Source organism: Gilbertella persicaria (assembly GCF_025201335.1).
Source record: "Gilbertella persicaria strain CBS 190.32 chromosome Unknown B0P05scaffold_17, whole genome shotgun sequence".
Taxonomy (NCBI): domain Eukaryota; kingdom Fungi; phylum Mucoromycota; class Mucoromycetes; order Mucorales; family Choanephoraceae; genus Gilbertella; species Gilbertella persicaria.
In genome coordinates, this window is record NW_026251978.1 from 1 (window position 1) to 14277 (window position 14277).

The following is a 14277-nucleotide window of genomic DNA, read 5'->3' on the forward strand; positions in this document are numbered from 1 at the left end:
TCTTTTAAGCTCAAGAACTTGCCTTGGATTGAAACCATGACCATTACTTCCACAAAGCCTATTGAGCTTGAAGATCCACAAAACGATATGCAGCGTGAATTGGCCTTTTACCAACAAGCCCTTGAAGCAGCTAAACTTGGTAGAGATCTTGTCAAGAAAGCAAATGTTGAATTCTCTCGACCTGATGATTATTTTGCAGAAATGCTCAAGAGCGATGAACACATGGCTAAGGTAAGCTAGCACTGAATGGCCCACACCGTATTGATATCGAATTAGATTCGTCAAAAATTGTTGGATGAAAGTGCTGCCATCAAGGCTTCTGAAGAAGCTAAGCATCAACGTCAACTCAAGAAGTTTGGTAAGAAGGTGCAAGTAGAAAAGCAATTAGAAAGACAAAAGCAAAAGACCGACATGCTCGAAAAGATCAAACTGTTAAAGAGAAGTAAGTTGATTGTAGTTCTCAAAAAAAAAAAAGCCTCAGATAACTGACTTGTTATTTAACAGAGAGAAAGGACGGTGAAGATTTAACAACAAATGATGATTTCGATATTGCTTTAGACAAGGCAGATACCAAGAGACAAAAGAAAGATAAACCTACCAAGAACCAAAAGAGATTAAACAAGGATGCTAAATATGGTTTTGGTGGAAAGAGAGGCAAGCATCATAAATCAAATACTTTAGAATCCACATCTAGTTTGGGTGGTTATAACAAGATGAAGGGTAAACCTATCTTTAAGGGTAAAGGTGCTTCTTTAAAGAAGAAATAATCATTTTTTTTTTTTTTTGCATATTGTCATGTCTTATATTTCTGTAATAAACTATCTATTTTCTTCTGAATAATTATATATATAAGAGGGGGGGGGAGGGAGACAAGGTTTATTAAGGAGAGTGTTTTAAATACGAGTATTAAGTTCTGTCAAAATAACGACTTCTTGGTGTTGTTTAATTTCTAACTTGACAGGTTTATCACCATTAACTCTTTGAAGTGCTTTCTCATTCAGTTGGATTTCAGCAGGATGTGTTGTCACTATAAAGTATGTAAGCAATGTATGTATGTATGTATGTATGTATGTAGTTTACCCCAATGAATAACACAACACACAATGGTGACAGACTAAGTAGTACAAGATATCAGTATAAATAAATTAAAAATACGCCTTCTCCTTCTTACCAAAGCACAGATACTAGAAGCAACAAGGCCTCTTTCATGTCCTTTTAAACTGATTAGAATAATAAAATTAGCACAAGAAGTAATCAAGGTAGTGATAGCAGCAATAGCGTTTCGTTTAGCCATCATATGCAATGAAGAAGATTGATGTGCTGTCTGTTGTGCTGTATTAGGGAAACAATAAAACTTGATAAAGATACCAATGTACAAGGCAGACAAGAGCGTATCGTAACACAACGAAAGAGCAGAAGCAGGGATATCAAATCCAACAGTGCAATGATAAGGATACGTATCAGCCACCAGATTGACACGATACATAATCTGTAGCAGAACAACAGCAATATTAGGCAATAACAAGACAAGGTTAATTATGTATAAAGGTGATTTAAAACGAGTTGTCTTGGGCACTGAAATGATATGAATCTACATCCATGTTTAAGTAAACATGAAAATATCATGACCAACTTGCCTTTTCGATAAAGTATAGATACAACACAACTTTAGTCACTGTGTATAGCACAGTACAATTGAAGTTTGTCATTACACAAGAGATATAGTTGCCATTGTTTGTGCTGGTCAACATACAAGCAATGAGATTATATGCCCATGATAAAGTATACATTAAAAGCAAGAGACCTCGAACGTAATGTATAGGTCCTTCAATACTAGCTACTTTTCGGCCAAATATTAAAGATACAATGGTAATGCAAGTGACACTATTCACTTCAGCAAGGATCTCCCATTGATCTGGTGAATACATGTTGATAATAAAGGCAGTGTGAATAAGAAACCAAGAAAAAAAAAGAAAAGACTCAGTAAACATATATCCTTATATAAAGGAGAACTCGAAAGAAGGGAGTAGATCAAGATGCATGCTTGATTCGTGTAACAACGCCATCCACTTTCCTATCGTCATGACTCTCCCATAAGTTGGCCTACTTTAAATTCAGACAGACGCGTTATATATATAAAAAAAATGAACGCGTTCCCTTTTTTTTTTTTTTATACCTGTAAAGACAATGGATAGTGAAATCGAAGAAACAAAGTCTTATATTCTCAGTTTATGTTCTGCTATTGGCGGTTTAGAAGAAATCAAACAAGCAGACGGAACTATTGCTCAAGTGTATTGTCCCGGTGACGAAGCACTGGGTAAGTTTAAGCCTATCTGTCAAAAAAAAAAAAAAAGAAAGTGAAAGACTTAACTTTTGTTTAGCGTGTTTACGTGATCTGAAAAAGGCTATTCGTATTGATAGTCAAAACAGTGAAAAGACAGTATTAAGCACACTTGTAGAGTGTAACGTGGTTGAGACAGATATTGTACCTTTGATCTTGTCTTTTCATAATGACACCAGTGAGATTGGGAACCGGTTTGTTCTTGCCTGCCGTAAGTAGTGATCATGAATGAATGACTTATTGATAATTCCCCTTAGTTGAATTGTTAGTGCCTATGACTTGGCCTATGGAACAAAACTTAGATACAGAGGACGAAGAACAAAAAGAAGATCCTAATACATTACAATGCTATCAAAAATATAAAGCAGGATTATTAACAGAAGGTGTCTTTGAGATCATCCTTCAACTTGTCCTTAAATCCCTTCATGTCGCCCCAAGGTAAAACGTACAAAACCTATGAGATCATGGTTTAACATTGACATGAAGAGATCGTTCTATTATAGACCATACCACCATTCGACTTGGTCTTTATCTATTTCGTAATTTGACAGCCATTCCAGATTTGAATATATCACAATCAGGTACAATGGATCAAATCAGAATGTCACATATGCAAGAAATGTTGATGATTCGATACTATGAAGCAGACATTATTGAGTTTTTATTGACTATTGCATCCAACAGTGATCGACAAGAAGGGACATCTGAATGGAATGTACTCGTATTAGAGTCGCTTTATAACTTGCTTAAGCACATTGATCCTAGAGATACTTTTTCTTATCAATTTACAGATCTTAGTGTAAGTCTAAGTGTATCTGTCTATTTTGTAACACACTCTATAGTCAAAAGGAGATTTACATGAAGTATCCAAAAAACTATCTAATTTACTGAGTGAAGAAACATCTAACAAAAGACTCAAGACAAAACATGTTCCTACAAGACATAATCGATTTGGTGGAACCTATGTGATGACTTGGGTAAATTAGTTATATATACATATATACATGTACATGTATGTTTGCTGATCACTATCTAGAATGGCAAACAACGAGTGACACATAGACAAGAAGGTGGTTATGCTGATTATGAATACTTGTTGGAAGCAGAAAAGAAGAAATATCGTATTGGTAAAAGAAAACTAGAAGATAAAATGGGAGTCAAAAAAGTATATCAAGACACAAGAGCGTTGATGTATCTTCGTTTGATGGCTCAGTCCTTTTTGATCTCTTGTTTTAATGGTATGTCATTCAATAGAATGTGTGTATGTTTACTCATGAACAATAGCCTTTTGTGGTTCATTAGTCAAAGACATTCAGCGAGAAGACCAAAAGATCATGAACCAAGATTATGCTCGTTTCTTTTATACCATACGTTGGTTTTTAGAATACCACAGTTATGAACAACGGGCTACTGTAGAGCGTAAAAGAGACCAAGGGCATGTATTTGAACATGAAGACAAAAACTTTGATTTTGCACTGGTGGCTACCATGCTGGATCTTAAGGCAGTCTTGTTTTGCCTAAGACATATGCGTATCAAACTTGAAGAGAAATCATGGTTTGATCTACAGATGATTGTAGATTGTGTGCGTCAGATTCTGATTAGTATAGGTGTCATGTATCAATCTGAACTGGAAGAACACAGAACTATTGCAGAACATATTCAGAGTAACTTGTATTATGAACAAACATCGCTTGATTTGTTTGTGGATATCATCAAATGCTATAAATCACAGTCTTATGGTTATTTGAAATCAGTCATTATGTTTACGCATGTCTTGCTCAAGTTACTAGATCAATATCAAAAGGGCAAAAAAGTACTGTTTGTAAGAAAAAAGGCACAAAAGAAAAAAGCAGAAAAGGAAGAAGAAGAGGAGGAAGAAGAAGAGGAGGATATGACATACCAATCCTACCAAGATTCGGTCTTTAACTTCTCCTTGTTTGAAAAGGTAAGATCCTGTTGGAGTTGAGTTGATACTGACACTATCAAAGAAATACATGACAACAGAAGTAGTCAATGCCTATTGTTCTCTATTAGAATGTTATCATGAATTACAGCCTGACTACTTTACTTGTATTACACATATGTTTCATCGTATGATGGTCAAGCGAAATGTAGACTATGTATTCTGGAAGGTAAACAAGTGTTTTTGATAGTATATGGTTATTAATGTTGATTCCATAGTTACCTGTCATGGAGCTCTTTAATCGTATCTTAATGGACTATCCTCGTCTTCCAAAATCAGAACCATTGAGTCAATTGCGACAATTTATCATTTACTCTACTCGCCAATTCTTTAAATCTGCTGCTCAATACCCACTTTTGTATGTAGAAGCACTTGTGCCTTCCATTCGATCAGACAGAGCCATGTGGACAGATACAAGGCCTTTAGAGACTCATGAAGAACCTACTCGAGAGCAATCACCATCGCCTGTTCCAACAAATAAGAACATTATTGACGATGCTATGGTAGACCTTATCTTTGCTCAAGGACAAAGGGAAAAGGAGAAAATGGCAAATCAGGAAGAAGAAGCTCTTTTGCGAGATGACATTGCTTTAGAACCTGTTGATGATACATTAGAAGAGGATATTCTTGCTGATGATATTGCCCTTGAACCCACAGACATCGCATTAGACAACACACCCAGCCATTCAATAGAACCCACAAAACCTGAGACTGAATCTGCCACTATTTTTATGAGCGATGAAGAAGAAGGCAATATCAACTTTGTATCGATATAATAAACTCTCTTTTTTATTTTTATTTCTATTTTCTTGAGTAGATAGATACACTCACAATCATCACACTAAAGAAGGTGATAGCAGCAGGTAAAAAGAAGAAGTGATGTGTGGTTGGCTGCTCTATCTTTTGTTGTTTTGGTTGAGTATTGACTTTTTGTTGCTTGGTGTCTTGCCTTTGTGAATGTACAATCAATTTGACCCGAGATTGTCCTTTCTTACGAGCCAAGTAAACGGCATCTAGTACATCAGCATCACATGAAATAAACACTGTATCATTCTCATCATCCACATAAAACAGACTCAAGTTTTGATTTGACAAAGTCTTTGTGTGCACTGCTTCTAAAAGGATATGAAATACAGGTGGACATACAACTCGGTAAGTCTTGTTACCCTTTAAAGTAAATTTGAAAGCAAACGTTGAACGGGTTTGGTTTACCATACTGGCAGATTCATGAGGTGAAATATCAGGAAGATGCTTGAGTTGAGACAGTGAAGTAGAAGGTTGAGGGGAAATGTAGATACAAGGCGAGAGTTGAGGTAAATAATTAGGGTCAGAGGAGAAAGAAGAGATGTCTGATGGTTGAGAAGCACTATCGATTGTCTCTAGTTCATCAAAACTATCCCAAAAACGATTCCAGATAGGCCCTGTTTATTCTTAATGATCTGTTGCTTGATATACTTTAGTTACCTTCATTATCACTCATTTGATTTAACTCGAGTATATTCACCATACTTTAGAAGCATATCATGATAAGTAAAGAAAGAAAGAAAAACAAATATGCATACCATGTACTTTTGTGTGATTCTCAAAATAAGACAAACATAATATATATGTACTCACCAGTAAGGTTCTTGTCCTGTACAATAATCATGTTGTTACTCAATAATGAAGACACATCATGAGATCTAAAAAGTTTATACGTACGGAAGCATCCGAAGTTACACATAATAAGTTCTCTCTTTCTTGTCATTGACACCAAGAATGGACAATGTATATTGAATGAGACTATCTTGACACCTTGAAACTAAAAGAGTCAAAATCAATGCGGACTTGTTGCTTTTCAAAAAAAAAAAAATCAGACTATCAAAATTATCTTACATACAAGTGAAGAGACACCGTCTTGTTCATCATGATACAGTGTATATGGATTCAAAAGAGTCTATGCTGATACTCTATACTCTTTACAATGACAACTAACCAAAGTCACTTTCTCAGCCAATCAAATTCGAGGGTTGAGTTATTCAGCCATGACCCTGGATTGACAGTCCAATTTTTTTTTTCTTTCTTTCTTCCTATCCTCATGTTGGCCATTAAACACACTATTCCCAAGGTGTGCACACAAATTGCACGACCCACTCTTCTTTCACGTCGCTGGATCTCAACAACTCCTCAATCATCAGACGAAAAGAACTCCAACACGACTCAATACGATGGCATTCTAAGTGTATTAGGTCAAAGCAAAACAGATGCTGAAAGCAGCAGCAGTGCCTCTAGTTTATTACCTAACAAGAACGACAAAGGATTCCCAATTGGACTCGAAAGTATTTCTGCCACATTATCTACCATGAACCAACCTCCTTTCCAACTTCATATCAATGCTACTTTTAACAACACCATCATTACCTTGACTCGACCCAACGGTGCACCACTTGTGACTACCTCAGGTGGATCTGCAGGTTTCAAAAAAGCAGCTCGTAGTGGCTATGAAGCTGCTCATCAAGCTGCTATTCAATTGTTGGATAAGATGAATGCTAAAAATGTACAGGTCTCCAATGTGCATATTGTATTGAAGGGATTTGGTCCTGGTCGTGATGCTGCCTTTAAGGCATTGGTCAGTGGTACCTCATGGAACGTGAAGCGTATTACAGATGCTACACCTACTCCTTTTGGTGGTTGTAGACCCAAGAAAGCTAGACGTCTTTAAACGTTTATATATGTAGTTTAGAATAAACAAATTATTTTATTAAACAGTAGCGACAGGTGGCGCCGTGTTAGCATGAGGCGCCATCCCTTCAAACATGGCTTGCTTCTCATTCTTGAAAAAGAATTGTAATGAAAATTGCTTTGCATCATGATCCCAATGTGTCCAAAACTTGCCTGGTGTCTCATCCACTTTTGTACTCTGAATCTTGAACGCAATTGATTCATAAGGTTCTGCTGCTACAATCAAGTACTGATATGCATTATTGGGTGGTTCAATCTTTTGTTCATAAGCACCCATAAATCGATGACGAGGAATGGTATCGGGTGCAATTTGAGGGTACTGGATCTGGAAGAGAAACCCAAGTTGGCGTGTCACTGGGTCACGTACTTTGGTTACGCGATAACCAGGACGGCCAATCTTGATCAAGTTGCGACGAGGCACGACCATGGGTTTAGCAGGTCCAACAGGTGGTTGAATAATGCCGTTTTCTTTGGCTTCTTTGGCAGCACGACGAGCCAAGTTGTTTTGATGCTTTTTACCTTGCGTATGTGCCAGATAGGAGCCTTCGCTTGTGTGAAGTGTTAGACAGAGCTTACATTCATAAGAACCCAGATGGTTTTTCATAAAATAAGGATCTTTGGTGATATCGATCGTTTCCATGGCTAATTTACGAAGTCTTTCTCGACGATCGACATTGGATTCTGAGAAACTGGCCATACCGCCACCTCTGTGTTTACTGCCAACACGATTTTGGAAATCCATCTTGAATGTACTGTTTCTAAAAAAAAGAGAAAGAAAGAGAAGAAGTATGCTGACGGATATTAAAACCTACATGCTATAAGCGGTCACACGTCATATACGCTATTGATTGGCTGAATCAGACCATGGCTTTCAACGCGTTTATTTCCAAAAGATCACGCGTAACTTTTCATCATGTCTGATCCACTGACCAGTAGCAGCGATGATGATCTTGGATTTGATAACAGAACAACGACTGTTGATTTTCAAGAACGATTGCTAGATGCCCAAACACAACAATCCAATACAAAAGACACAACCATTGTAAGCTACACACAATGTACAACACCATGCTCATGTTTATAGCGATTCGATGATCTGTTTCAGAGTCAAGACCCAAAGGATCTTAGAAAACAACTGGACGATCTCAAATCTGAAATAGAACAAGTAGAGAACCAAGTGGAAGAGATGGAAGCCAAATTAGCCCGCTCTAAACAAAGAAGGGATAGAGAAGCGGGTATTACCAATATGACACCTGAACAGCGGGCAGCTTATTATGAAGAAGAACAAAAGCGAATAGCAGCAAAGAGAAAAAAGATAGAGGCAGCAAAAGCGAAAAGTGATATAGAAGAACGTATTCAAGAAGTCCTGAATAGTAGTGAAGACGAAAGCGATCATGAAATACGTACAGGAAAGCGAGGAAGACCAAGGAAGATAGACAGCACAAACAAGGAGCCTGAAGAAGAAGAAGATATGGATGAAGAAGAATACCGTAAACCTAATTGGGATACTGTATAGTAAATATCATTGTTTATTGTCATTCATGTACTCATGTTGTTCAAGTGAATACATGTTGCTCTTAAGTGACGCAGCAGAAGAGCCTGATACTCTGATTGGCTCAAGTATATTGGAAGTCAATGAAGAATTGAAGCAGAAAGCATTTCAACATCAAGAGGCAAGTATCATTGTAGCTAAACAAAGACTAAATAAACCTGTTTAGGTATTGAGACAGACAGACTATTCCTCTATCAAATTCACAAGTGCAAAGAACACACTGGAGTTTGATACAAAAGATGGAGGTATGTATATAAGCTGATTGAAGACAGTGTTGTATAAATACTTGATAGACATTCGTCACTGTCAATTGACGGGTTCTCTGTATGATCAAGCATTCAGTGTTTCTTTTGATGTGATTGAGCCTGACATGATGATAGCCAATTTGGACTTTGATGTTGGATTTGAAATGCAATTAGATGTTGGCAGTGTATTGCAACAGTAAGCCATGTTCTCCACAAAACGACTTACTTATGACTTGACAGAATCAAAGAAGAGAACAATATTATGGGTTTCTTTAGACTACTTGCTCATTATAAAGAACTGGATCATCAGCGTCAACTCGTCTTTGAAAGACTCAATAAGCATTTCGAAGATTCAATGATCAATATTGAAGTATTGTCGAATTCGAAACTACAGTTTGAAGGCAGTTTGTAATGTATTGAGTATTTAGATGTGTATGTATTTACGTTTATGGTAGACAATGCGGTATTAGCTTAGTGTTTACATGGAAAATGGATGCTTTTGATGTTGATTTGGAAGTACTTGATGCTAATGTAGAAAATCATGTTAAGCCTCTTTTGAGTTTAGAAGCTATTCCTCAATCAGAAGGTAATATATATCTATATACATGCCATTCTATGTCACAAAGAAACTCACTTTCAAAACTACAGCCATTGGAAAAGATCAACTTCGCACACTAAACAGACTCAATGAAGGATTTATGTTTATGCTTAAAGAAATGGGTGTCTTTCGAGCAGTAGAGAAGGTTGTAAATAGTATTCTCTTTTAAAATACCCTTTGTATATGCTACAATTCTTTTTTTTATATTATTTAGAAAAAATGAGTAAATTTAAAGACTTTTACTACCAGAAGAACGTAGCCATTGACTACTACTGTTGTGCAATCGACTTGTTTCAAGAGCTTCTCGAACCATTTGTATGTCACGTGAAGCCTTTTCTTCCTGTCTCTGTCTGGATGATTTTGGAAGTCTGACTGTGATTGTAAAGTGTTGTTCTGGTTGACCACTGAATTCAAAAGGACCTTGGCTTGAAGAGGGTTCATTATCATAATGAGGTTGAGCCGTCTATGGGGAGAGTGTATCAATCATCATTAGCTCTAATTTTTTTTTTTTTTACCTGTGCCCTAGTGGCATAAGAAGGGCCTATATCATGTACTGTTGCTGAAGATCTAGGGCTCATATCTTGATCCATATAATTCAAAGGCAATGAAAATCTTCTTCCAAACGATTCTGGTGAGTCTGGATAGGCATTTTGAGAGGGAAATCGCCACATAAGTGGTTGCTGAGGTTCAGGAGCAACAATGGTCTGCACTTCAGTTCCTGTTGTACTATGATGCCTTTTCTCCCACATTTCTAATTCATCCACGCCTCGTCGACGATGAGGATCAAGCCAGATTTCAGAACGAGGCACCAGTGTCAATGAAGACTTATCGATAGGTACAAAAGTAGACGAAATAGGAATATTGAGATTATCAATAGGACTATCGTTATTTGAGAAAATAATAGGTAATGACATGTGTCGCGAAGGTCTAGGATAGGCATGCGTACCAAACTTGTTGGGAAGTATCTTGGTCAACCATGAAGGTGCGAGTGAGGGGCGTCGAGTGGTAGAAGAAGTGATGCTGCTGCGATGACTTGTGACATGCCTCATATCCGACTTGTCAAATCGAATGGGTTCTTGTTGATATGGGTGAAAGAGGGTATTGTCTTTTGGTTTAGGTGAAGGAATAGCTAACCAAGGAATGATATGAGACAGAGTAGCTGAAATAGGACTAATTATGGTCTTTTTATGCTCATCGTCAAAGTTGAATTCGGTATCGCCTGGATCTGTGGTTCGACTTGCTTGGCAAAATCGATAAGCCAAGTAGATCAGACAGCCTATCACAACTAATACACCTATAATAGCAAATGCTAATACGACAGGAAAAAAAGAACGCATATGATGCTCCCACTCGTCATTATCCACCGATGGTATTTGTTCTGATAAAGTAGGTTCATTGGGTGCAAATATAGTAGAATAGATATAGTCTGTCTGTGTAATAATACGTACAGTGGGTGTTGATTTTGAAAGGAGTGTATTGGTTAATGCAACTGTATTAGTTGACATTTATAATCTATAGAAAGAAAGAAAAAGATAGAAGAAAGAAAGTATAAAACCGTTTCAAGTAAGCAAGGATATGAACAAATTCTACACTGGACCATGATAGATCTAAGAAACAAGGCCTGAATAACATTCATATTGAGATTATGTCCAGATATTTAAACAACAATGCGTCAAAAAAAAAAGAGAAAAAAAAAGAGAATGCAATCTTAATTGCCTGGTTATCGCTACTAAAAAAAAGACAGTAATAAAGTCAGTTTTATTACTATACATACCTTTTATACCATTGTTTACTTGTAGAATAAGAAAATTAACTAGACCACATTCTTTACTTTTTTTTTCTTTGCAAATTTATAATTCATGCATGGATAATGTTTATTTTCCTTTTTGTTTTATTGTGTCAAATTGAATAAGATGTTTAGGTATGAATACATGTTATAAATAAAGAAATCTACAAGTTGTAAGAGAATTATGCGTTTTCTCGTGATTGTTGAGAGTTGCTACTAGAACCTACGGGTGTTTGACTAGCGCTGATGACTTGAATAGTATCGTCATTACTACTTGTATGTTGAAGCACATGAGGTTGGTTTGTAACCAGCTCGTTGACTTCTTTTAATTGTGCTGAAGGCTTATGGTCCATAGTAGGTTGCTGTAATGTGTTTAAGTGATAGACACCTAAATCCTTTTGTTGACTGTAGTCTAATACAGGTTCTTCAATCAGGTTAGGGACGCCTCGAATGACAGCACTACGATCGACCATAAAGAGCTTTCTTAAGCGTGTCATATGGATATTTTGTTTTCGGATAGAACCATTAAGATTTGCTGGTGCCGTTTGAGCAGACATAGAAGTACCAGCTTCTTCAAATGGAAGATAACCATAAGCACGCTCACCCATTTCGGCCCAGTCAGTACCCACAACTTCATCTTCATCAGCAAGACGCAAGTAAAGAGAGGGCACTTGGTTGATGACCATAAGAATAATATAAGTCACTACAAAGGACCAAGCAGAGACAGCAGCAATACCAGCTAATTGAATAGGCACTTGCTTCCAGTTACCATCGAGCCAGCCACCAATAGGAATAGTATCCCAAGGAGTACCTTCAGGGTAACTGAGGGCGATCACAGAGCGTTGGGCAAAAATACCGGTCAAGATTAAACCAACAAGACCGCCAACATAATGAACTAAAAAAAAAGAAGTTATTATCATAGTCATGCATTTTTTTTTCTGGAACTTACCACCAAACACATCAAGACAATCATCAATGCCCATCTTGTGCTTGTAATGAATGGCGATATAACAAACAAAGGAGCCAATAGCACCAAAAGCGAGAGAACTAGAAGGTGTAATAAAACCAGAGCCTGGTGTAATAGTAGCTAGACCAGCGACAGCACCAGTACATAAGCCGATGATACTCCATTTACGTGTTTTGATATAATCTAACAAGACCCAAACAATAGCTGCAGTACAAGCAGAGATATGGGTAGCTACTAATGAATTGACACTGCGTGCATTAGCAGCCAATGCACTACCGGCATTGAAGGCAAACCAACCTATGATATGTTAGATAAATTGTATTTTTTTTTTGGCTTACCAAACCACATGAGTGCTAAACCAAGAAAAACAAAGGTTACGTTATGAGGAGCGTTGACATTTTCATGATAGTCACGACGTTTTCCGAGGACAAGAGCATAAGCAACTATAGAACGAATTAGTTACCGACAAAAAAAAAGGAAAGAATTTAACATACAAGCCCCTAAACCACTAGAGATATGGACAGGAATACCACTAAAAAGAAACATGATTAAACAAATGATTTTAGATAGATTGAATATACCCAGCATAGTCCATAACACCAAGTTGTAATAACCAGCCATTGCTTGCCCAGACCCAATTTGTAATGACATCTATCATAGGTGTTAATATTTATTACAGCATTTTTGTTATTAGTGCTTACCATATACTAATGTAGTCCAAACAAAGATAAACAAAATTGCAGGACCAAGCTAATGGAAAGTGTTACAATGGCATGTGATAAGCAATTAAAGATGCAATTACTTACTGACATACGTTCAGCTGCAGAACCGAAAGCCAAAGCTATGTAAGGAGAAACTAGTAAGTATAAAAGTTTTTTTTTTCATTATCTTTTTTTTTTCTACCTGGTGTGATAGCTGCAAACATGGCTTGAAAGATCATAAATGCCGATGCAGGAATACTCTGTCCTTCAGCAGCAGGTTGGATGCCCACACCGCGTAATAAGAAATGAGCTAATTAGGAGGAATTAGGAATGAATTTAGAACGTGAAATCATGAAATTTACCAGAATCTCCTATAAATCTGCTACCCGTTTGGGAAAATGTTAAGGAATACCCAATTAAGTACCACTAAATAGATTCGATAAGAACAGCGTTCAAAGCCAGACTATGATATATTACCTGGAAAGAAACGACAGCAACGGAAAGCACAGTCAAGTACATTAAAGAGAGAGCATTTTTTGCTCTTGCAAGGCCAGCATAAAATAAACCTAAAGCTGGGGACTGAAAGAAAAATAAAGAAGATTGGTATAGGGACTTTTAATCATAGACAAATCTATACCATAATGAAGACTAAACATGCACAAATCATCACCCAGGCAGTATCACCAGCATTGATTGTGTATGAAACACCTTGATTTGCACCATCAGATGCGGCTAATGTTGAATTATCGGCCATTATGTTATATATATACAGATATTAAATGATAATAAAAAAAAAAAAAAAAAAAAAAAAAAGAAAAAAAAGATTGAGTTCCTGTCAACGCGATTTCGTGTCTCTATTTATATTGTATCGAAAAATCTCGGGTTGTACAAACAATAAGAGTGTAAAAAATGAAAGGTAAGATAAGACAAGCTCCATAAAAAGAAGTAGCTGATAAGGCGGTATGCAAATTGATAGGTAAATCTACTCAATTTAATTGGTCTGATCATTCAGAGCTAATAAACAAAAAGAGTTTGCTGTGCTTTTTGAATACAAGATAAGATTGATTCCTTTTATATTCATATTAGATCTTACGACTCAATAAGATAAAAGAAGCTTGTCTTGATCTATTTTCTTGCCTTTATTGTATTCTTGTGAAAAAGGGAAAAAGAAAAGAGGCATAATCATGCATATTTGATTCGTCTATCCCAGTACTAATTATAAATGCTGCATATTTTTTAAATATCTGTCAAGATGAAACTAGGAGATGCTATTGTTAGTCATTTTGCCAAGTTTTTTTTTTTTTTTTTGTTAGGAGTTTTTTTTTTTGCGGCCATTTTTCATACCTGACTTTTATTGTATGAATACAGTATTTCTACTTTAAATCCAGACGATGTTAGTTTT

At 36.6% G+C, this 14277-nt stretch overlaps 9 protein-coding genes across 9 annotated transcripts; 4 read left to right on the top strand and 5 right to left on the bottom strand.

Moving 5' to 3' along the window:
* Positions 1-3: 3 nt before the first annotated feature.
* B0P05DRAFT_458275 (eukaryotic rRNA processing) lies at positions 4-450 on the top strand (the record flags this gene model as incomplete). The annotated part of the gene is made up of 2 exons (XM_051573970.1): positions 4-231; positions 277-450. Coding segments are annotated over 2 exons (402 nt in total), but the record flags the coding sequence as incomplete, so codon positions are not given.
* Positions 451-828: 378 nt separating this feature from the next.
* B0P05DRAFT_539089 (uncharacterized protein) lies at positions 829-1998 on the bottom strand. The gene is made up of 4 exons (XM_051577907.1): positions 1638-1998; positions 1172-1591; positions 1081-1114; positions 829-1027 (listed from the first exon to the last, which is right to left on the bottom strand). Exons 1-4 carry the CDS (start codon positions 1989-1991, stop codon positions 894-896), a joined length of 942 nt encoding a protein of 313 aa, XP_051435367.1. The 5' UTR covers positions 1992-1998; the 3' UTR covers positions 829-893.
* Positions 1999-2187: 189 nt separating this feature from the next.
* Positions 2188-5081, top strand: B0P05DRAFT_571079 (timeless protein-domain-containing protein; the record flags this gene model as incomplete). Its single annotated transcript, XM_051581357.1, has 9 exons — positions 2188-2317; positions 2382-2552; positions 2599-2779; positions 2828-3140; positions 3184-3318; positions 3378-3579; positions 3626-4287; positions 4331-4474; positions 4524-5081. 9 exons carry the CDS (start codon positions 2188-2190, stop codon positions 5079-5081), a joined length of 2496 nt encoding a protein of 831 aa, XP_051435368.1.
* On the bottom strand, positions 5079-5891 carry B0P05DRAFT_539096 (uncharacterized protein). Its single transcript, XM_051577908.1, has 3 exons — positions 5868-5891; positions 5770-5813; positions 5079-5726 (listed from the first exon to the last, which is right to left on the bottom strand). Exons 2-3 carry the CDS (start codon positions 5810-5812, stop codon positions 5107-5109), a joined length of 663 nt encoding a protein of 220 aa, XP_051435369.1. The 5' UTR covers position 5813; positions 5868-5891; the 3' UTR covers positions 5079-5106.
* Positions 5892-6370: 479 nt separating this feature from the next.
* B0P05DRAFT_539097 (uncharacterized protein) lies at positions 6371-7051 on the top strand. The gene has a single exon (XM_051577909.1). It carries the CDS (start codon positions 6383-6385, stop codon positions 7004-7006), a length of 624 nt encoding a protein of 207 aa, XP_051435370.1. The 5' UTR covers positions 6371-6382; the 3' UTR covers positions 7007-7051.
* B0P05DRAFT_468764 (uncharacterized protein) lies at positions 7046-7768 on the bottom strand (the record flags this gene model as incomplete). The annotated part of the gene is made up of 1 exon (XM_051574450.1): positions 7046-7768. One exon carries the CDS (start codon positions 7766-7768, stop codon positions 7046-7048), a length of 723 nt encoding a protein of 240 aa, XP_051435371.1.
* A 121-nt stretch (positions 7769-7889) lies between these two features.
* On the top strand, positions 7890-9664 carry B0P05DRAFT_539100 (uncharacterized protein). Its single transcript, XM_051577910.1, has 8 exons — positions 7890-8068; positions 8111-8541; positions 8588-8699; positions 8745-8823; positions 8872-9019; positions 9064-9231; positions 9279-9409; positions 9472-9664. The coding sequence occupies exons 1-8, from the start codon at positions 7940-7942 to the stop codon at positions 9588-9590; spliced, it is 1317 nt and encodes a 438-aa protein (XP_051435372.1). The 5' UTR covers positions 7890-7939; the 3' UTR covers positions 9591-9664.
* An 81-nt stretch (positions 9665-9745) lies between these two features.
* On the bottom strand, positions 9746-11092 carry B0P05DRAFT_69408 (uncharacterized protein). Its single transcript, XM_051583833.1, has one exon. The coding sequence runs from the start codon at positions 10924-10926 to the stop codon at positions 9901-9903; it is 1026 nt and encodes a 341-aa protein (XP_051435373.1). The 5' UTR covers positions 10927-11092; the 3' UTR covers positions 9746-9900.
* Positions 11093-11270: 178 nt separating this feature from the next.
* Positions 11271-13671, bottom strand: B0P05DRAFT_539104 (ammonium transporter AmtB-like domain-containing protein). Its single transcript, XM_051577911.1, has 11 exons — positions 13513-13671; positions 13353-13454; positions 13238-13301; positions 13078-13185; positions 12981-13015; positions 12876-12924; positions 12756-12825; positions 12669-12706; positions 12513-12617; positions 12157-12471; positions 11271-12102 (listed from the first exon to the last, which is right to left on the bottom strand). The coding sequence occupies exons 1-11, from the start codon at positions 13627-13629 to the stop codon at positions 11390-11392; spliced, it is 1716 nt and encodes a 571-aa protein (XP_051435374.1). The 5' UTR covers positions 13630-13671; the 3' UTR covers positions 11271-11389.
* Between the last annotated feature and the right edge of the window lie 606 nt (positions 13672-14277).

Bases quoted from the DNA above. Each gene is read 5' to 3' on its own strand.
- B0P05DRAFT_539089 (XM_051577907.1), bottom strand. From the start codon at position 1,991: ATGTTTACTGAGTCTTTTCTTTTTTTTTCTTGGTTTCTTATTCACACT. The intron at 1,592-1,637 runs GCAAGTTGGTCA...ACATGGATGTAG, and splicing joins ATCTATACTTTATCGAAAAG to ATTCATATCATTTCAGTGCC. The intron at 1,115-1,171 runs GTAAGAAGGAGA...TGTACTACTTAG, and splicing joins CTTCTAGTATCTGTGCTTTG to TCTGTCACCATTGTGTGTTG.
- B0P05DRAFT_539096 (XM_051577908.1), bottom strand. From the start codon at position 5,812: ATGGTGAATATACTCGAGTTAAATCAAATGAGTGATAATGAAG. The intron at 5,727-5,769 runs GTAACTAAAGTA...AAGAATAAACAG, and splicing joins TCAAATGAGTGATAATGAAG to GGCCTATCTGGAATCGTTTT.
- B0P05DRAFT_539097 (XM_051577909.1), top strand. From the start codon at position 6,383: ATGTTGGCCATTAAACACACTATTCCCAAGGTGTGCACACAAATTGCA.
- B0P05DRAFT_539100 (XM_051577910.1), top strand. From the start codon at position 7,940: ATGTCTGATCCACTGACCAGTAGCAGCGATGATGATCTTGGATTTGAT. The intron at 8,824-8,871 runs GTATGTATATAA...AATACTTGATAG, and splicing joins GTTTGATACAAAAGATGGAG to ACATTCGTCACTGTCAATTG. The intron at 9,410-9,471 runs GTAATATATATC...TCAAAACTACAG, and splicing joins AGCTATTCCTCAATCAGAAG to CCATTGGAAAAGATCAACTT.
- B0P05DRAFT_69408 (XM_051583833.1), bottom strand. From the start codon at position 10,926: ATGTCAACTAATACAGTTGCATTAACCAATACACTCCTTTCAAAATCA.
- B0P05DRAFT_539104 (XM_051577911.1), bottom strand. From the start codon at position 13,629: ATGGCCGATAATTCAACATTAGCCGCATCTGATGGTGCAAATCAAGGT. The intron at 13,186-13,237 runs GTAAATTTCATG...CCTCCTAATTAG, and splicing joins CAGATTTATAGGAGATTCTG to CTCATTTCTTATTACGCGGT. The intron at 12,618-12,668 runs GTATGTTAAATT...TTCGTTCTATAG, and splicing joins CTCTAGTGGTTTAGGGGCTT to TTGCTTATGCTCTTGTCCTC.